The sequence below is a fragment of the Pongo pygmaeus genome, chromosome 6 (genome assembly GCF_028885625.2).
Source record: "Pongo pygmaeus isolate AG05252 chromosome 6, NHGRI_mPonPyg2-v2.0_pri, whole genome shotgun sequence".
Classification (NCBI taxonomy): domain Eukaryota; kingdom Metazoa; phylum Chordata; class Mammalia; order Primates; family Hominidae; genus Pongo; species Pongo pygmaeus.
This window is the reverse complement of record NC_072379.2, coordinates 123,730,069-123,751,810: the sequence shown is the minus strand read 5'-3', so window position 1 is coordinate 123,751,810 and position 21,742 is coordinate 123,730,069. Positions and strand designations below refer to the sequence as shown.

Sequence of the window (21,742 nt, the reverse complement as noted above, 5' to 3'; positions counted from 1 at the left end):
CCTCACTCTGCTATACCAGAAGTGCTTCTCCTTTATAATTGAATGTTGACATTACAAATTCTACCCAAATTTTAGAAAATACACAGAGGTATTTTTTAAATCCTTTTCGTTTTGCCTGGAGAGGGGAAGCATTATAAGCTAAATAAAAAGGACACTGCCTTCTAATAATGACATGGCATTGGGCAATACTTCTCAGCCAGCTTGGTCATTTGAATGCTTACTCTGTCATAGAATTAACTGTGATAATTTTCCCAGGAAAAATGAACAAATTTTATATGTGAATTCATATCACATGAACTACTCGTATCTATATTTAAATGAAATATTGACCTGAAAATTGAGATTTAAACTCTAAATTTGCCCAGATATTAATTAGTATATAGCAAATTAGTGAGAATCTGATCATAACTTAGCTTTTAACTTATATTCCCTCTTTTGGTTATTTGAACCAAAGTGTTCCTGAAATAAAGAGCAGTTTGTTTAAATTTAAGAAGTTGGCTAAAATTTCACAAGCTTTATATTTTACCCAAGTCTCAGCATTTTTGTGCATTGATTTTTTTAATTAATGTATAGGATTGTACATTTACAAATTAATATTTTTCACATACATTCATTGTCTTTTTCTGTCAATTCCTTTAGTCTTTTATTATACCTCACACATTATTTAATAGGACTGTACTTTGTCTACATTTTATTTATACTACTTGAAAGATTTATTTATTCTCTTAACAGGAGGTACACTCAGTGAAATTTGCAAACTCTCGAACAAGTTTAATAGTGTAATTCCTGTGAGATCTGGCCACGAAGACCTGGAACTTTTGGACCTTTCAGCACCGTTTCTTATACAAGGAACAATACATCACTATGGGTATTTTGTTTTGTTTTGTTTTGTTTTGTTTTGTTTTGTTTATTATACTTTTAAGTTCTGGAGTCATGTACAGAACATGCAGGTTTGTTACATAGGTATACACGTGCTATGGTGGTTTGCTGCACCCATCAACCCATCACCTGCATTAGGCATTTCTCCTAATGCTGTCCTTCCCCTAGCCTCCCACCCCCTGACAGGCCCTGATGTGTGATGTTCCCCTCCCTGTCTCCATGTGTTCTCATTGTTCAACTCCCACTTATGAGTGAGAACATGCGGTGTTTGGTTTTCTGTTCTTGTGTTAGTTTGCTGAGAATGATGATTTCCGGTTTTATCCATATGCCTGGCAAGGACATGAACTCATCCTTTTTTTGGCTGCATAGTATTCCATGGTGTGTATGTGCCACATTTTCTTAATCCAGTCTATCACTAATGGACATTTGGTTTAGTTCCAAGTCTTTGCTATTGTGAATAGTGCTGCAATAAACGTACGTGTGCATGTGTCTTTATAGTAGAATGATTTATAATCCTTTGGGTATATACCCAGTAATGGGATTGCTGGGTATATAGTTCTAGATCCTTGAGGAATTGCCATACTGTCTTCCACAAAGATTGAACTAATTTACACTCCCACCAACAGTGTAAAAGCATTCCTGTTTCTGCACATTGTCTCAAGCCTCTGTTGTTTCCTGACTTTTTAATGATCACCATTCTAAGTGGCGTGAGATGGTGTATCAGTGTGGTTTTGATTTGCATTTCTCTAATGACCAGTGATGATGAGCTTTTTTTCATATGTTTGTTGGCTGTGTAAATATCTCCTTTTAAGAACTGTCTGTTCATATCCTTCGCCCACTTTTTGATGGGGTTGTTTTTTTCTTTTAAATTTAAGTTCTTTGTAGAGTCTAGATATTAGCCCTTTGTCAGACGGATTGCAAAAATTTCCTCCCATTCTGTAGGTTGCCTGTTTACTCTGATGATAGTTTCTTTTGCCGTGCAGAAGCTCTTTAGTTTAATTAGGTACCATTTGTCAATTTTGGCTTTTATTGCCATTGCTTTTGGTGTTTTAGACATGAAGTCTTTGCCCATGCCTATGTCCCGAATGGTATTGCCCAGGTTTTCTTCTAGGATTTTTATGGTTTTAGGTCTTACATTTAAGTCTTTAATCCATCTTGAGTTGATTTTTGTATAAGGTGTAAGGAAGGGGTCCAGTTTCAGTTTTCTGCATATGGCTAGCCAGTTTTCCCAACATTTATTAAATAGGGAATCCTTTCCCCTTTGCTTGTTTTTGTCAGGTTTGTCAAAGATCAGGTGGTTGTAGATGTGTGGTGGTGTTCTCAACTGAGAAAACTTTTGGAATTAAAAACTGTTTAAGAGTAATTTTTATTAGTTTATTTCATTGGTTACTATATGTTCAGCATAAACTTACAGTGTATCAACTTATATGTACTAGGTTTTTCTGGCATATATCTGTTCTTTTAATAAGTATATATAGTGAGAGTACACACAATGTGTGAGGCATAAGGCTGCCATCTTTTGATTCCTCAGCCAGAGGCTGGTACTCACTTGTTTTCTTTAACAGTGAGGATTTAGATTCCAGTTACAGAGGAAAATTCAGAGCTGCAAACCTAGTAAAAATTAAGTGATTCAGTTTCGGAATTTCTGAGCCACTAAATTACAAATTTGCTGCCACTGAAAATTGGAATATAAAAGAATTCATTAGGAGCTATAAACAGATTTCTACATTTAGAAGGAGGGTGTAGGGATAAACTCTCCTCTACCGCTTGATGAGACAATCACCCTGGACACATTCTGATTTGAGAAACCTTGGATTATAGCATATGTTTTATCACCTATTCCTCTTTCTTTCCGACTTCTACGTTTGTAGCAATTAGTAGTCATTGTCATAATGTGTAAATCCTGATTGAAAAATTATATACTTGTTGAAAAATATTATACTGTAAGCATGATACCTCCCTAATTGTGTGGTAAAGTCACTGTTAGGCATTGCCCTGTGTTCTTCCAACATATCATAAAATTTTAGCCATAAAGCGAAAGTGTATGCCACTGACTTAAATCTCTGTGTTATAGCTGTTTTTACTCTGATATACTCAGTGTCTAATTCTCCCTCTCATTAGACTCATGATCTGAGAGTCCATCTTTTTTGAAAATAAAATGATTTTTAATTAAGCCAATTAATTAAAAAATTAAAACTCATAAAATTGTGTTTTTCTTGTATAATAAGTCACTGAGCTTTCTCTTTTTGCATGCACATCCTCGCTCACTTGCTTTTGTTCTTTCCCCTTTCTCTCTATTTTGCCTTGCCAGTACTGGGCACCATGACGAGTCTAAACCAGGAAAGGAAATATTCATATTCATTTTAAACTCTGAAATACTACTTCTTCTTTTACTAGAAGCCTCAAAAAAATTACCTTAAGGCCCCCATTTTTTTTTTTTTTTTTGGGATGAAGTCTTGCTCTATTGCCCAGGCAGGAGTGCAGTGGCATGATCTCGGCTCACTGCAACCTCTGCCTCCCAGGTTCAAGTGATTCTCCTGTCTCAACACCCCCCCCCCCCCCCCGAGTAGCTGGGACTACAGGCACGCACCACTAACACCCGGCTGATTGTTTTGTATTGTTACTAGAAACGAGGTTTCACCATGTTGGCCAGGCTGGTCTTGACCTCCTGACCTTAGGTGATCTGCCCATCTCGGCCTCCCAAAGTGCTGGGATTACAGGTGTGAGCCACCGTGCCCAACCAAGGCTGTGGACTTTTTACTAGTTGCTTCAAAACTAAGGCAAATGCTGTTCACACTCCAGATTTTAAGACATTTTTACATTTTTTATTACTTGAGTTTCATCATCAAAAGCCAGTATATCTTTTAATTGATTCTTCTTTTTATTTTTGGGTTATGAAATAATTTTAACTTGTAGAAAAATATAAAAAGTAACATCACAACAATTATGTATCCACCATTTAGATTTAACAAATCTTAACGTTTTAAGATTATTTCAGACTCAGACTCTTTTTTTTTTTGGAGACAGTGTCATTCTGACACCCAGGCTGCAGTGGCATGATTTCAGCTCATTGTAGCCTTGACATCCTGGGCTCAAGCAATCCTACTACCTCAGCCTCCCAACTAGCTGGGACTACAGGTGCACACCACCACACCTGGCTAATTTTTGTAGGGAGGGGGTTTTGCCGTGTTGCCCAGGCTGGTCTTGAACTCTGGAGTTCAAGCAATCCACCTGCCTTGGCCTCCAAACTTTTATTTTTAAGAAATTAAATGTTACAGAGAAGTAGTATAACCCTGTATCAATCCCTTCTCTAACTCTTTTTTCTCAGAGGTAGCTATTTTTCCAAACTTGGATTAAATCCTTCTCATCAATGTTTTTATGCCTTCATTATATGTGTGAACTCTTAAGCAGTATGGCATATTTTTCATTTTTTAAATTTATATAAACTGTTTCGTACTATGCCAAGCCTTTTGCAGCTTGCTTTTTTTGATTCATTATAATTTTCAAGATTTACCCCTATTGACGCATGTAGATTTAGATTATTTAACATCTATGGAGTATGTTATGAAATATCAGAATTTATTAGCCTATTTTCCTATTAATGGATATGTGTTATTTTTTGTTTCATTTACAGACCATACTGAAGTCACGTTATATGTTTTCTTGTGTATTTCCCTTGTCATAAAATGAGTTCAGTGGGTCATAAACAGTTTTTTTTTAATTATATGATTTAGTTGTAGTAAGAAATGGAATGAGAGGGAATGGATAATAAAGAACATTTTACACAGTAAGGGTCAATGTTGTTCCCTAAACGTTCATTTCAATTGTATGTGTATGTATGTATTACTAAGATATGATATTAAATGAATTTCTTACTGTGAGTCCTTAACAAAAATGTTTGAAAGTTACTCCTAAGGTGTTTACCTGGAATTAGAATTACTGGATTATAAGGTATATATAAGTTTTGCTTTATGGGAAGAAATACCAAATTGTTCTTCCCATGGTTTTAACAATATATGGTCCCATCAGTAATGTATAAAATTTTAGTTTCTACCAAGTTCACTCCAGCACTTGGTATTAGTATATTTCTGTCTGATACTTGGCATTAATTTTGTAATTTTGTCACGCCAGTGAGCATCAGATGGTATCCATGATGTTTTTCTTTGTATTTCCTAGATGTCTAGTGTGTTTAAGCAGCCCCTGTGTTTATCAGCTACATAGGTTTCCTACTTTATGAATTCCATGTTCACATCTTTTGCCTGTTTTTCTATGTAGTTACTGATTTCTTTTTTGGTTTATGTGTGAGCGCACATACATGTAATTGATTGTAAGGTTTCTTTCCATGTTAGAGATACTAATCTTTGTCCGTTTCATCCATACTTCTAGTGTATTCCATGCCTTTTTAACTTTATGGTTTCTTGTGTTTTATAGGTTTTTTAAAAAATTTTGTTTGGTAATTGCTTTATAGGTTACTCTCATCCCTTTGCTTTCAAGTTTCTGGCATTCTATTTTGTATGTCACTCATAAATAAAAGCTTATGGCTAAATTTTAGTTTTAATAGTTGAGTTTAAATATGTTCTTAAGTTATTGATATATTTAGTTTATGTTTCTAATTTTTTCTGTTTCCCCTTTCACTGCTTTGGAAGTAAGTAGTTCTGTATTTAATTTTGACTTAATATCCTTAATTTTTAATTTTTATACTATACTTACTTTAATAATGTCTAATGCTAATCAATATCGTAGTCTTTTTCTTAGGCAATAATATTCTTTCGTTAAATTGACATCTTTTGTTAGAAAAGAAACACCTATATATTTAATAAATAGGAGGGGATAAGATGTAATGTGGTTACCGTCTTGTTTTCCTCAAAGTGCAAATGAAAACAAATTGCATGGACCTTTCGAACTTTTATTTTTATTCAAGTATATCTTTTCAAGTATATTTTCTTATCAACATCTCATAAACATTATGATGATGCATAATAAAAAATAAATTACTCATAGTTAAAATATGTTGGTATTCAAGTAAAGCAAAATACCTGTACTACACAATGCACAACTTCAGTGTATTGTGTAGTCTTAGATTTATATACATTTCAAAAGTTAACTATGGAATTAGGCATCATAAACTACAAACCTCTGGATATGTGCTTACTAAAAATATTAATTATCTAGAATCTTGCATGTTCGTAATTTTTCTCTATTGGCCATATTTATTAACACTTTGAATTTATTAAGATATTACTTACAGAGGCCAAGTATGGTGGCTCACACCTGTAATCCCAGTACTTTGGGAGGCCAAGGCAGGTAGATGTCTTGAGCTCAGGAGTTGAGACCAGCCTGGGCATTGTGGCAAGACCCTGTCTCTACAAAATTACAAAAATTACCCAGGCATGGTGGTGTGCAACTGTGGTTCTAGCTACTTGAAAGGCTGAGGTGGGAGGCTCACTTGAGCCCAGGAGGCAGAGGTGACAGTGCCTGGGTGACAGAGTGAGACCTTGTCTTAAAAAAATATATATATATATATAGAGAGAGAGAGAGAGAGAGAGAGAGAGAGAGAGAGAGATCATAGAATCAGAATTCTTAGAGATGATCCTTTTCTTCAACTTTTCATTTTAACAAATAAGGAAATTGAGAGCAAAATTAATTAATGATTTGGACCTGGAACCGAGCACCCTGTTCTCAATTTATAGTTGTTTATCCTGAATCTTATACTGTCTTTTTTATTGCCTTTATGTAATAAGCTTACTCTTTCATAATTCTCTTGTGAAACAGGCAGGCACATTACAATATGGGGTGCAGTATTCTTCTGTTTAATAATTTATATTTTAAAACTACACATGTTTGAGCAGTAAAAGTTTATAACAATTAAACAAGCTAAATTACTTGTAAATATTTATGGTTCTTTCTTTTATAAATTTCAGATGTAAACAGTGTTCTAGTTTGAGATCCATACAAAATCTAAATTCCTTGGTTGATAAAACATCGTGGATTCCTTCTTCTGTGGCAGAAGGTTAGCTAAATTTCCATGCCCTGCAATTTTAACTGTTTGTATACAAGGTTATTTCACCTACTTATATTTCAGTATACCTGAAAGTATACCTGTTCCTTCTTTGTATGCTTATTCCTTCTTCTGTAAGATAAACAGACTTTGTAAATTTAAAGGTATCTGCCAAGCCTTCCTTTAGTCTGTATTTCTTCAAGCAGGCACCGTCACATTTGTTTGTACTTTCCCCTATGCCTTACTATTTTGTTTTTCCTCCTCAGTAAGCATTCCACTTTACCAGTGCTCTTCTCAGAATTTGGCATTCAGAGCTGGATATTGTGCTGCAGATGTTGTTTGGCCAATTCAGAGTAGAGTGAAATTATTGTTTACCTAAAACTGGACACTCAGCTTCTACTAGCCTGAAATGTCATTGTATAGCTATTTATTTGTACACTTGGTTTTATTTTCTTTCCTTTTTAATACAGCCATCTCATGTTTTGTTTGTGGTCCAGTGAAATCCTAGGTTCCTTCTTGAACTTGGTCTCCTCATTTTATTCTTAATGTAATTTTTTTTTTTCTGTCACATGAACTTCTTGAACTTGGTCTCTTCATTATATATATTCTTAATGTAATATTTTTGTTTTTATGGTTCCTGGGAGTAGGTGCTAAGTTCATCTTTCTTAGCTTTAGTTCACAGTTTTAACCTATTGAGACCTTTTGAAGCCTAAAAATCAGTTCCCCTGTATTAATGTCTGTTGTATGCCGTAGTTCATGTCTGTATGTCCTAATTTATTCTTACTTGCCCTCTTAATTAGTCCTACTGTTTAAATATGAGTTCCACAGATAAAAGCTAATAAAACATTCTATAAATTGAGTATCTTCCATTTCCAAACAAGAAGATATTTATCTTAACCTGTGAATTTTCATTTTACCCAGTATCTCTAATTTCTTATTTCTTCCTCATCTTACCAAATTATTAAATCTCAGATTCTGACATTCTTGTCCGTTCAACCAGATGATATCCCTTTTTTCTTTTTTAAAGTTATAAATTATTCCCCTAGCTTATAATAGAAAGGAGAGAGGCATGCTAAAACGGTATTTAACTGCATGCTATTTTTTAGAATATTCTGTATTTTAATTTTACCTTTCATAAAACTAACATGCAATGAGTTACATTTCATGAATCACTTTTTGTGGTTTCTATGGAGGCTATCAACTGTTTTATTTATTTATTTTTATTTATTTATTTATTTTGAGACAGAGTCTTACTCTGTTGCCCAGGCTGGAGTGCAGTGGTGCAATCTCGGCTCACTGCAACCTCCGCCTCCCAGGTTCAAGCAATTCTCATGCCTCAGCCTCCAAAGGAGGTGGGATTACAGGTGTGTGTTACCATGCCTAGCTATTTTTTTTGGTATTTTTAGTAGAGACAGGGTTTCATCATGTTGGCCAGGCTGGTCTTGAACTCCTGACCTCAGGTGATCCGCCCACCTCAGCCTCCCAAAGTGCTGAGAATACAGGTGTGAGGGTGTCAACTCATTTTAAATATACGTTAATATTTAATCAAAAAGATTAAATTGCTTATCATAAGATATTCTCCCTATGTAGGTATAGTGAAATATTCCAAAATGAATCTGCTAAATGAGCTTAATTATAGGATGAGTATCTGAGGAGTTAAAAACACAAACTGTCCTCTGCTCTGACACCACAGCAATCAGCGCAGAAGACTTATGTGACCAAATGCATAGGGGTTTTCACCCACACACCAAGCAGGCAATCCCTCAGCAGACACCAGCTGGGTGTCCTCCAATTCAATTCTGACACTATCTACCTGGAGATAATACCAAGTTTTTCTTTGTATCTTAAGTTATTTTAGTAAATAAAATTTACAAGTCTATACTATCATAAAACAATTTTAACTTTACCTTGATAATAAGGAATAGCAGACTCATATGGTTTGATCTTTTTTTCCTTGACTAGTATTGGGTATTGTACCCCTCCAATATGTGTTTGTTATGACCTTTACACTTGATGATGGAACAGGAGTACTAGAAGCCTATCTCATGGATTCTGTAAGTATCAGAGGTAATAAAGATATTTTTAATTAAAAAATAATATTTAAAAAATTGAATACATTTATTCATACCTGCTTTATTCCTAAAAGGACTTAAGGCAACTTAAAAATATAAATAAAATATGAGCACATAAATCTTGAATCATCTGTGTATGTATCTCTTTTTTTATTTGACACTAAATCTTAACATTTGAATAGTGAAAAATTAAAGAGCAGGGATTTAAAGAGTCATTCCCTATACCACGGCCAAAATGCAGAGATATGGCCACACTATGGAAGCATTATTTGTAGTCAACATTTTATCGTACTTTTGTTTGTTTGCTTTTTGAGATGCAGTCTTGCTCTGTTGCCCAGGCTGGAAGGCAGTGGCACAATCTCGGCTCACTGCAACCTCCGCCTCATGGGTTCAAGCAGTTCTCTGCCTCAGCCTCCCAAGTAGCTGGGATTACAGGTATGCACCACCACGCCCAGCTAATTTTTGTATTTTTGTAGAGACGGGGTTTCACCATCTTGGCCAGGCTGGTCTTGAACTCCTGACCTCGTGATCCACCCACCCTTGGCCTCCCAAAGTGCTGAGATTACAGGCATGAGCCACCGCGCCTGGCCTTGATCATACTTTTTAAACCTCCACATTTCATATTAGAGGAATGAAGTTACTTTAACAGGGAAGATAGATATTATTGTATAAAGTTTTGAGGCAGTCTACAAAACCTTCCTCATTTCTGACACTAATTGCAGTTGGAAGTCCCCAAGGCCACTCTTAGATTTGATAATTCACAAGACTCCTAGAACTCACTGAAAACTGTTATACTGACAGTTACAGATTATTACAGCTAAAGGATGTACATTAAAATTAGATAATGAAAGAGATGTATAGGACAGAGTCCAGGAAAGTTCCAGGCATGGAACTTATGGTTGTCCTCTCCCCATAGAGTTGTGGACTGTTACTTTCCCTGCAACAGTGTGTAGCAATATACATAATACATTGCCAGATAGGGAAGCTCTGCTAAAAGATTTTAGTGAGACTCTATCATGTAGGTATGGTTGACTGCCCATATGGCTGATCATAGTCTTCAGCCCCTCTTGAGATCAAGCTGATACCACATGCTCCAAACTTCCCACCCTACATCATGTTGTTAAACTATTCATAGTGACCCAGGGCTTCCAGGCAAAAATACTTCTATCAAGTGTGACATAGAAAGGGCTTAGAGATTACGTTCCACAAGCTAAGGTCAAAGCCCAGACCTCTCTTAGGGTAAAGTTAAAATGTTTACTACATGGATTGGAAAAGATCTGAGGTATAGTTGAGGGGAAAATTTTTCTCCCACCTACACAATTCATTTAACCTTTCATTAAATATTTAATGAGCATCTGGTGTGTACTAGGTACTATCCTATGTGATGGAGACACAGCGGTGAACAAAGTAAACAAAATTCCTTCCTTCTTGAAACTTATAACATAGTAGGGAAGAGCAAAATTAAATAACTATATAATACATATACTATATGTTATATTCATTTAAGCTTAGCGCAAGATTTTTTTTCTATGCACAAAGAGAATAGTCAGCCTCATTGTTTTTAAATCATTATTACCATCATCATTATTAAATCAGAGCAATTTACTTGATTATGTGTATCTCAAAGCTATTTTAAGATTAAAGAGTAAATAAGATTTTGGAGTTGAGACCAGCATTCTAGTTTATGAATTCTACAATCTTGATAGAGGGAAACTGTCTAGATTATCTTTTAATTGGACAATATTGAAATATGTGTTAATAATAACATTAAAAAGGATTAATATTATTTCCTTTTTTTTTCTCTCATGAAACATTTTTAAGGACAAATTCTTCCAGATTCCAGCATCAGAAGTTCTAATGGATGATGACCTTCAGAAAAGTATGGATATGATCATGGATATGTTTTGTCCTCCAGGAATAAAAGTTGGTAGGCAAGAATATTTTAACAATCCCACACTTCTTTTACTTGAGATAGCACTAACATATATGTACTCTGTGGACTTTTAGAAGTCTGAAAGCTTTGCTTCCAAATGAATTACTAAGTAGTAAGTGATTACTGTATGATCAACCTGTAATGAAGAGAGTGGCAGGGATAAAATAGTTACGAATCATAATTCCTGCAGTCAAAAGATTTTTAAAATATTTTTAAATATAGGAAAGGGAGGTAGTTTTGATCACAAGCACATTTGACATTGTCACGCTACAAGCATTTTAGTTGAAATTAAACCAAAAGTGGTGAATTGTTGGCAGTAAACATTTTCTGTAACAAACTCCAATTATCCAATTTAATTCATGGATTAATTTTTTTTATTTATTGTTAACTAGTTTCAGATTTTACAAGCTTTTGTTTTACCAATTTTTTATGAGCTTTGTTTTCTGCATAAACATTTGATTAACAAACCAGATCTTCCTCATTTCAAATTGTACTGCTTATACCTGCTGCCACTGAATTTTCCTTCTGTGACCATATTTGTACTTATGTTGAAACTTGCAGATCTAAGTCATATTAAGACAATTTGATTTTTCTAACAATTTTTTATTGTAGGAAATTTTACCAGCTGTAGATTTAGCAGCTGGTTTAATTTTTGTATATTATTTTTAATCAAGCTTTACTCTCCCTGGTCAATCTTTGCATCTTGTAATAGTTACATAATGATAGGAATTTGTATTGATCTCTAACAAAGTTTAACCTGAATACCTTTATTTGTTGTCAGTTTTAATTTGTGTTAGCTGTTTGGATTCTTTTGGATAGATTTCTAGAAGTAAATCTTTATATCCAAAAGCATGGGCCTGGTAGACCCATTTTAACCACTATTTTAGATTTTTGAAATATATACCAATCATTTTGAAACCCAAGATGTAATCACTGTTACCTGCTTGTGGCAAAAAATTCAAATTAGTCACAATTGCTCCAAAACAATAACATGAATCTAGTATGTATTTTGAAGAGAGAATAATGTTAAATTTGGAAGGAACATTTACTTACTTTTCAAGCCAAAATAAATGTTAATTTTTCTAGCTCAGTGGTAAGCTTAGGTACCTATTTCAGAGTTATTTATTTTGTTTTAATGGTTAAATAGCTTTTTTTGTTTTTGTTTTTGTAGATGCATATCCGTGGTTGGAATGCTTCATCAAGTCATACAATGTCACAAATGGAACGGATAATCAAATTTGCTATCAGATTTTTGACACCACAGTTGCAGAAGATGTAATCTGATATTGCCATCCAATTTAGCATACATAAAATGTTGCCATTCACCTTCACTGTTTGAGCTTCTTTTCCTGCCCTGAGTTTTGTATCAGCAATGTTGATGATGTTAGCATGGGTATGGGATTAGAAAATGTCCTTACCTTAAATCTCTTGGCTTTTACTGGGTGCAAGGTAAATAATGGCTATGAATTTTGTTTTGCTTTTGTACAAAGAGACCTGCTTAAACAAGTAGTGCTGAGATAAGTGTTTGTCTGATCAAGCTACAGTGTACTTTAAGTAGAAATGGCAAAGTTGCTTTGTTGGGGTGCTGATACTGATGATTTTAGGATAAATTCATTTCTTTAAACTTGTAATACATGGTTTTATTGCTTGTTTCTCTCCAGGATAGTAGAGATATCTCTATTTCACCTCAACCTAATAAAAGTGGTCAGATTTATAATGTTAATGACTTAATATTATCCTTTTCTAATAGTCTCATGTAAAATATGCCGCTATTACAACTTACAACTAATTGAATGAGATGTTAACTTAGTGAAATAGTTTGATTTTTACCTGACAGTGTTTGTCAAATTTAAAATCATGAATATTCAATTTTATACATTTATATATATGTATAGATTTGTGTATGTTATTTGCCAAAGACAGATATAAATTACCTGTTTTAATATTAGTGAAGAATAAATAAGTGCACACATTTCAACTGTTTCATTTATTTGCCGTAAGTTGAGCTGAAAAATGATATGAGGCAAAGAATCGAAATAGGTGTGGCAATGCAGCAGATGTTTAGGGCTGTCTACATCCCAGGTACTGTGCTAAGCACTAAACATGTATTTGATCCTCACAGCAACCTATTTTTCTGATAAGAAATCTGAGGCTTGATTGATAAGCTGACTTGACTAAGTTCACACAGTTTTTAAATGCTAGAGTCTGTGCCTTAATTCACATAATCTCTATTCAGAGCCTGTACTGTTAACCACTCAAGGATTCTGAAACAGAAGCTAACAGTTTTCTGCAATGAGTCTTTGACTTAAATATCTGAAATAACATTGGAAATAGCTTATAAGAGGAATCAGTGTGTTTTTCTATAGTTTCAAAATACTTTTAACATCTTATTGTCAAAAAGATTGGATAACTGACTTTCTTTGCTCGTAATAACTCTAAATTCTAGTTCCTGAGTACATTAACACATCTCTCTACTTAACTACCAATGTCCCCCATCATCGACTTACCAGCTTGTTTGAGACAATGAGAAAGACTGATTTTATTTTCAAGAATATAGACTCTGGGTTCAAAACACTTTCAGGAAAAATATTTTAAAACCCTACAGTTGAACAGGTGTGTTTCCGTGTTGATGATGTGCTCAGGATACAAAGGTGAGATAAACATTTTTTCTGCCTTCAGGAAGCACTCAATCTAGAAGAGTAGAGGTCCAAAGGTGCCATAGGTTCACACTGTGAGCCTGCAAGATCTCCATGTTAACAAAGGAAAACTCTTCCCATGAATCTTCATGATGATAGGCCATGTCTCTTCTTATTTTTGTTTTAAATAAACATCCACATTATCATTTCTTTTGGTTTATTGTGGGGTTTTGTCCTTGTCTTTTTTTTAAAAAACTTTTCAGTTTTTAGCAAGACTTATTCCATCAACATCTAGTGTTTCTCTAGAGATGATGTATGCACTTTATGCTAATCAGGAACCCAGAGAGGAGAATTTTATTTCTGGAGCAACAACTAAATGGTAGTTCATTGTGCCCCAATTTGATCCCTGCCCCTTTCTGTAAACACAGATAGAATCTTCCTGTCAGATTTTAAATTACACAAATTTAAGAAAGAGGTTTGTGTACAGACTCAGCCTCAGTTTCCACTTTCGCAGCATCCATTTTTTAAGACACTACTGGATTGACTCATGCTGTCCCTGTATTGTTCTTAGAATGTATGTCTTAGAAAAATCTGAGACAGTCCATTATTCTTTATCTGGATGTAGCAATGAGAAACACACTACTTACAGGCTTTTTCTGTGGCCACCTTCAATTATACTGCTGTATTTGAGGGAACTATACATGCCAACATACAATGTATCATTCCTCATTTCTTTTTACCCCTGCTCATGCTTTAAGTTGGAAATTGTTTCTAAATGATTATAGAAAGACTGATGTTGATGGTCTAGAAGAAGCTGACTATACCTCTGTCTACCTAAAAAAGCCATCTTCACCCATTAGGGTACTGGCTGCCCAGATTTCAAATTGGTGTAGATCCTGTGCCTTAGCTACTTGGAGGTAACAGGAAAGGACCAAAATCTTTTTCCTGCCTACTTCCCAGCTGACTATGCAGTCCTGTTTTAGATATCAAAGCATGAATTTGTCACTACGTGTGACTCTGAATCCAGACAATTTTCTTCTATACTTTCTAGAAGCTTTTCTTGAGATCTGGAAAGGCTAAACTCTTTTGATTATTTTCAATGTTGTTTTAAATTTGACCTTATATTTCATCAAGTTTTGTTTTTATCTAGATTTTTTTAATTAATAAAAGTAAGAATTTGAAACAAATATAGGGTCTATAAACTTGAACTGATTCCTGCTCCAATTAGTACCCAGGAAGAAACCACTTTTAACAATACAATGTATAATTTTTCAGATTGTTCTTTCTAAGAACATGTGAGCATGCATATGTGTGTATGTAATACACACACATATATATTTTAGCATCATGTTAAATAGTTCTGCAACTTTGTCACTTTATGTAGACAACTGTATTTTTTCATGTTGATACACATACACGGAGAAACTCATTGCCTATAATTACTCAGCATAAGTAACTTTCAATGTGTAATTCTCTGATAATTTTACTTTCTATTTCTGTTGTGGTTTTTTGTGTAAGTATTCTATTTTTTATTGTGCCGGTTTGGGATTTTATATGTTTACAAAAATGTATTCTTGTTATCTGCTTTATTACCACATAGTTATTCATGATAATGTGTTTTACTTATTATTTTAGTCTGTATGTTGTCTGGTGTTATTTCCCGTTTAAATGCATCTGGAAGCCCAAAGACCTAGTTTCACTATGTCCTCTGGAGGTTTTTAGGTGATAAGAATTTTGGAGACCTATACAGACTTCCAATACAGGATTAGGACTCTGCCATGACATAGTTGCTTTAAATTATTATTTCATGCTTTGAAGAATTTATTGTGAAATGAATGTTAATGTAAGAAAAAAGAACACCTGTAACGCTTTTCATTAGGAAATACAGACTCTGTGAAGGCTATGATAAGTCACACTAAAGTTCTAGAACATTATTTTAGGGGAAATATAAATATCTCTTCCTTTCTTGGCCCCTCAGAATCTGGATAGTGTCAACCCTACCCATTCCAGGAAAAAGGGACCTAGTCAGCTAGTAAAATCTGGGCATGATGACCTGTCTTCTCTCTGGTACTTGGAAAGGGTATCTAAACTCACTAAGCAGGCACTCACAGGTGCTGTCAGGTATGTGAGATCCTATCTTCTTTTGGCAGTCGGGAAATTAGTAGTGCTATGTTTTTGTTTTTGTTTTGTTTTTTCACTATTGTGATTTAAGCTGTTAGGAAATTTGAGATCAGCTAGGGACTCTAAGTGATGATCATCTTACATGGAGATAAATAAATGTCCCTTCCATCAGGACTGCATTTGATGGGTTGAAAATTATTGGGCATCAATTACAATGACAAAGATAATGTATCAGTGTATATGGGAGGTCTTCCTCACATGGCCAATTGGTGAAACATGGATAGTGCAGAGATTCCTCGGCTATTTTTCGACTCTAGCAACATCTTAATGAATTTCTGGCATTTTTCCTTGAGACGTAGGCCACAAAGTCACAGTCACACATTGGTTGTGTGTGTGTGTGTGTGTGTGTGTGTGTGTGTATGCTTTTATTCTCTTTGTGTTCACTTTGCAGGATACTAGGTTGGAATTTACCTAAAAATCTAGTCCACAACTTCCAAAGAAAGCATTTTCAACTTGTGTGAAAGTTTCTTTTATTTCATCTATTTGTTCATAGTATTTTAAAGATTTGGAAAGCATGTGTGTTTTAAAAACCTTAACCTTCCTATCATCTATTAAACAAATATGGTGCAGTTCCTAAACATGTACCTTTTTATATACAACCTTGCTTTTTTTCCCTATAACTTCAAAATGGTTTTTCCCTTCTTTGAAATTGGAACTCCCAGATAAAAGCCCGTTTGTTGTTACACAAACACTATTCCTTAGCTGACTTCTGTCCTCCATTAGAAGGCAGTCTTTCTAGAATTTAAAGTCCCTTGCCAAGTTTAGCTACTTCGTAAGTGACATTCTGTCCCAAGCTTTTATAATAGTTAATACATACATAAATAGCTAATACAAGTCTCTCATAGCACTACAAGGAAGGTAAGTCATTTTAAAATCAAAAGTATTAACCTGTGGAGTCAAGTGAAAACATAGCTTGCAGCAGTAGGCATGGCTGTGGTTTTATTTTTGTATAGGAAATCTTATGTGCTTAATCTTCATTAGAAAAGGTTCTAAAAAAATAAACTTATCTTTAAATTTTGGAATTGTTAAATATTTTTGTACAGTAAAAGGTTAAATGGAGATTAAGACAATACAAAGTACAAAATGATATGTAAAAGTTATTACATACCTCTGTATTCATTTATTACTCATACAGTGTCTGTATCCAAAAAGGATTTGGTGCGATTTACAATAAAAGACAAACATGGGACACAGGACACACCTTTAGAAACAGGACAAGAAGGGCCAAAGAGAGAAGTTAAAGATAATTTAAAAACTCTAATCCAAGGAATGCTACAGGTTTTAACAAAACTTATTGAAACAGCAGTGTTCGCTGACACCCCTCGCAGGACATGTGACAGGGTTGTGACTCTGTGTTCAGGCCGCTGCAAACTCAAAACCCTTATTGGACAGGGAGCACACATACGGGTAGGTGCAGGAACTGGGGTGAGAACTTTTGGGCTCCAGCCCCATGGCAGCATCTAGGGGTGGATGCCTGCGACTCCTGAAGCCCCAGTGTTACAGTGCTCTTTTAGCTCTGCCATCCGCAGATGGCTTAAGTGCTAGCCTCTCAGTGCCCCCTTGTCACGCAGGCTCTTGTTTGGAGTCCAGGAAGAATCAGGTCACACATGGACTTGAATGGTCAATGTGCGGGTTTTATTGAATGGTAGATGTGGCTGTCAATGGGATGGGTGGGGAACTGGAAGGGGGATGGAGTGGAAAGATGATCTTCCCCTGGAGTTTGGCCATCCACCAGCTGATCTCTCCCATCACCTCCAGCCAAACTCAACATTCAGGCACTCCTTGCCTTCTCTCCTTGTCTACTGTGCCTTTCCGCCATTTTTCTGTTCGTCTCCTCATCTGCTGCTGGAGTCTGGGGCCTGAGGTTCGTATGGGTACAGGATAGGGGGGCATGGCAGGCCAAAAGGCAACTTTTTGGGTATGAAAACAGGAATGCCTGTTCCCATTTAGGGCCGTGGGTTTCTAGGCTTGAGAGTAGGGCCTTTGCCAGGGAACTGCTCTCTCCTACCGCGTATTTTCCTGTCTTCTGTCCGTATCATTATTACACATGAAAATGCAACAGGTTACATTGCTCCTACTAAATAAAAGTTATTAAATTATGCTTTTAGGGCATACAAATCTTTTCTTTATCTCAGTATTGAGTACAGGTAAGTTTTTATATTACACACCCAAAACAGAATGATTTACGTAGTTAATAGTAGTTGCTTTAAAATGCAAAAACATGATCCAGAATGTAGGAGTTAAGTTCTGAAGATGGAAGAAATGGAGCAGGGGAATATTCCTCTAACTGTCCACCTTTTGTCTCTTATGTGAGGAATGTTTTTGTTTTAATGATTAATGTAAAGGGTCTGAAATATCTGCATATTTAAAAATTATTAGAAGCAATCATTACAAGAAAAAGTCAAATATTTTTCTGGTATTAAAAAATCTATTCTCAGCCGGGCATGGTGGCTCACACCTGTAATCCCAGCACTTTGGGAGGCCGAGGTGGGTGGATCACAAGGTCAGGAGATCAAACCATCCTGGCTAACATGGTAAAACCCCGCCTCTACTAAAAATACAAAAAAATTAGCTGGGCGTGGTGGTGGGCGCCTGTAGTCCCAGCTACTCGGGAGGCTGAGGCAGAATGGCGTGAACCTGGGAGGCGGAGCTTGCAGTGAGCCGAGATCACACCACTGCACTCCAGCCTGGGCAACAGAGTGAGACTCCGTCTCAAAAAAAAAAAAAAAAAAAAAAACTATTATCTTTGGATACAAATGTCACTGAGAAAATTGGCCTTTTCCTTTTCTTGTTGGAGATGATGAATTAAAAGAAATCTTGAACATAATAATTCATGTCAGGAAGAATGCAGGTTTTAATGAGTCATTTGGAAGACATGTATTCCAGTTTTTCACCTTTAGTGCTCCATGGAAAGTGTTGCTTTAGTCATAAGTCAAATTAGCTTCACACCTGTGCCCAACTGGGAATTTGCTGAGAGAGTATTTTACCTACATCAAATTTACTGAGCTCTAATACCCAAACATTACATCTAGTCATCCATGATTCCTCTTTCTTTTGCGCTCCACATCCAATCCATTGTAAAAATTATCATGGCTAACTCTTTAACATACATCCAGAATTTGACCATTTATTACCACTTCTACCATCATGTTGGTCATGTTACCATCTTTTTATGCCTGGACTAGAGCCAATGCCCTGCAACTGGTCTTCCTGCCTCCACAATTCCCCACATATTGCATTCTCAGCCCCAGGTTGATCTGTTAACACATAAAGCACATGTTATTTTCCATGTGATTACCATGGCCTTCACCACCCAGTGTGATAGATCCAGTTCCTCACTACCACTCTGATACCTTCTATTCTCATTTTTCTCCTTTCACTGCTTTCCAAACACTGGTCTTATTTTTCCAACCTGCAGGTCCTTTGTACATGATGTTGTTACTTTAGTCTGGATACTGTTGAGTAGTTGTAGGTTTCATGGTTCATTGCCTGACATCCTCTGTTCCAACATGATCTTACCAGAAAGGCCACCCCTGACTATATAAAGGACAACCCTACCCATCCCACTCCATGCCCCCACCCCTGCCTTATTTTTCTCCACTGCTTTTATCCATGTGACATAGATTTATTTCTTCATCTCACATACATTTATTTGTTCAGTAGCACATGAGCTCCTTAGAGAGGCACAGAGTTTGATTTCTTCACTGCCATTCACCAAGTATCTAGAAATTCATGGCACATAATAAATGCTCAGTAAAAATTCCTAGAATGAATAAAATGATCATCTCATATTTGAGAACTCTCTCCCAAAAATATTAGGTTAGTGCAAAAGTAATTGCAGTTTTTGCCATTTAAAGTAATGGCAAAAATACTAGAATTTATCAGCACCTAAATTGATTTTAGAGCAGTGGTAACCTGGGATGCAGAAATTTACATTGAAAAGTAAAACCACTTACTTAAACCCAGGAGGCAGAGGTTGCAGTGAGCCGAGATCACGCCACTGCACTCCAGCCTGGTGACAGAGTGAGACTCCATCTCAAAAAAAAAAAAAAAAAGTAAAGCCTAGGTAATTGTGATATAGATTGAATAAAGATTCGATGGGCTGAGGCTCAGTCATTTGTGTTAACAATGTCCCCAAATGATTTCTCCTTTAGTAAAAATATGTGGACCCACTTTTCAAAATTCTTTTAGAGTGTGGGGTCTGGATCTGATTGCTTTTAAAAATTTATTTAAAATGCCTGGCCCTGAAAACAGTTGAGTTGAAGCGCCTTGATCTAGAATCTGTACCAATCAGTGGTTCTTAACCCTGGCTTCAAGTTATTAATCTGTACCAATCAGTGGTTCTTAACCCTGGCTTCAGGTTATTATCACCTGGGAAGGGAACTTTAAAAGTATCAGATTCCAAGGTGTCACTCTGGAATCTAGCTCAAGACTGCATGGATTCAACTGCCTGCTGCACAGCTCACTAGCTATTTGACCTTAAGTCAGTGGTTAGCTCTTCTTGAAAATTGGGAATTATAATAGTGCCCACTTTAGAAGGCCGTGATGGGGCAGGAAGAAATGAAATATTAAAATGCTTAGAATCCGGCACAGAAGAAAGTCTCATAAAGGATTAGATGTCAGTAAGTTTTGGCGACAAAAACCAATCATCTTTATTGTTACCCTCTTAAAAAGAGCCTTAAAATTTATTCCTTTCCTCTATTTTGCTGATTCCTTAACATCCCAGCCACCCTTGCTTTAATGGTGACAAGGGGAAGCAACTACACCCTTAAGGTTATTTCAGGCCCAACTAGTGAAGCTATTAAAAAATGAGTATGAAATGGAAGGAACATGGGAATGAAATGGAGTGAATGTCATTGGATCAGTTGACCAAAGAATCCTCTCCTAAGATGGTTATCTGGATAGTTTTATGATTGCAAATGCTATTTTTTCATTATCTTGTTCCTGTTGTGCAAAAATATGGAGAAAAAAGAAACTCAGTAATCATTATATGCCAGTAGGGCTGATTTTTAAAATAGAGAATAGCTTGACTAAGTAACTTAATGAAGAGGAATCTGAAAATAATAGTGTATAAGCACTGAGGAATAAGGAAAACACTCTTTTCTACTCTGAAACAATGGCAGAAAGGAAGTCATTTGTAAATTTTATGGGAAATTTTTTTGCATGTAGCTAGTTGGAGAAAGTCTTTGCAGTTTCTTCATTCAAGTCACTGAAAACTAAATGCAAATAAAACTGTACATTTCCTAATGCCTTTATCACTCTAAAGTGTTTATATGTAATAAATCATTGACTACCATTAGTTGTTTTTCAGAGTCATCAGGAAATATTTGTCTTATTATTTGGTATGATCTAATTTGGAGTGTGATTATATAACTCAATGTACCTGTCTCTTCTTATAATAGAGATTTAAAGAAAGAATAATGATATAATACACTGCTAGTGTTGAGTCCCTGTGGCTTTAGTGAAATCTAAATGCAAATCAAAATGCGTTTTTTTATGCTAGGATATTTGGTAAGACATTTTAATGCTTATTTTATGGTTCTACAGACCATAACTGACATCTGTTTGAAAGCATTGAATTTCCAATATTGAATATGCAAGATTACTTTCTACCTTAAGATCACAAAAGAGACATGGAACATAATTTATCTACCTCAGAAAATAAGATTAGGTTCGTAATGGGAGAACACATGTTGGGTACTTAAAATTTACTGAAATCGGGCTTCAATGTATTCTTCAGTCTTTATGACACTACACTTGGTCATTCTAAGACAGTGATAAAGCAAATCTTTGACAGCAGTACCACACCCACAGGATAACAGCAGAGGAGGTAAAACCATGTGGCACAATTCAGTTAACTTCCCCTATTAGGGAAGCCAACTCTGCAAACATTCATATCATGTTTTCTCCAGCTCCACTCCAAAAAGGTCAATGTTCTTTTGCAAAGTTAAAAAAACAAAAACAAAAACAGCTCATACTTGTCTTAGTCATTGGTTCTTTACCAGAAATTCCACTCTGCCAAAAGAACACCTACTGAGAGGTT

The 21,742-nt window shown here is 35.6% G+C and overlaps 1 protein-coding gene across 4 annotated transcripts in view; it reads left to right on the top strand.

The window, feature by feature from the left end:
- The window catches only part of POT1 (protection of telomeres 1), a 106,779-nt gene extending 93,919 nt beyond the window's left edge, over positions 1–12,860 (top strand). For all 4 annotated transcript variants that reach the window (XM_054496755.2, XM_054496751.2, XM_054496752.2 and 1 more), the window contains 5 exons: positions 733–868; positions 6,801–6,889; positions 8,840–8,931; positions 10,771–10,876; positions 12,054–12,860. In XM_054496755.2, the coding sequence (XP_054352730.1) occupies positions 733–868; positions 6,801–6,889; positions 8,840–8,931; positions 10,771–10,876; positions 12,054–12,166 (536 nt within the window). In that variant the 3' untranslated portion in view covers positions 12,167–12,860. The remainder of the gene's footprint in view (positions 1–732; positions 869–6,800; positions 6,890–8,839; positions 8,932–10,770; positions 10,877–12,053) is intronic.
- The last annotated feature ends 8,882 nt before the right edge of the window (positions 12,861–21,742 follow it).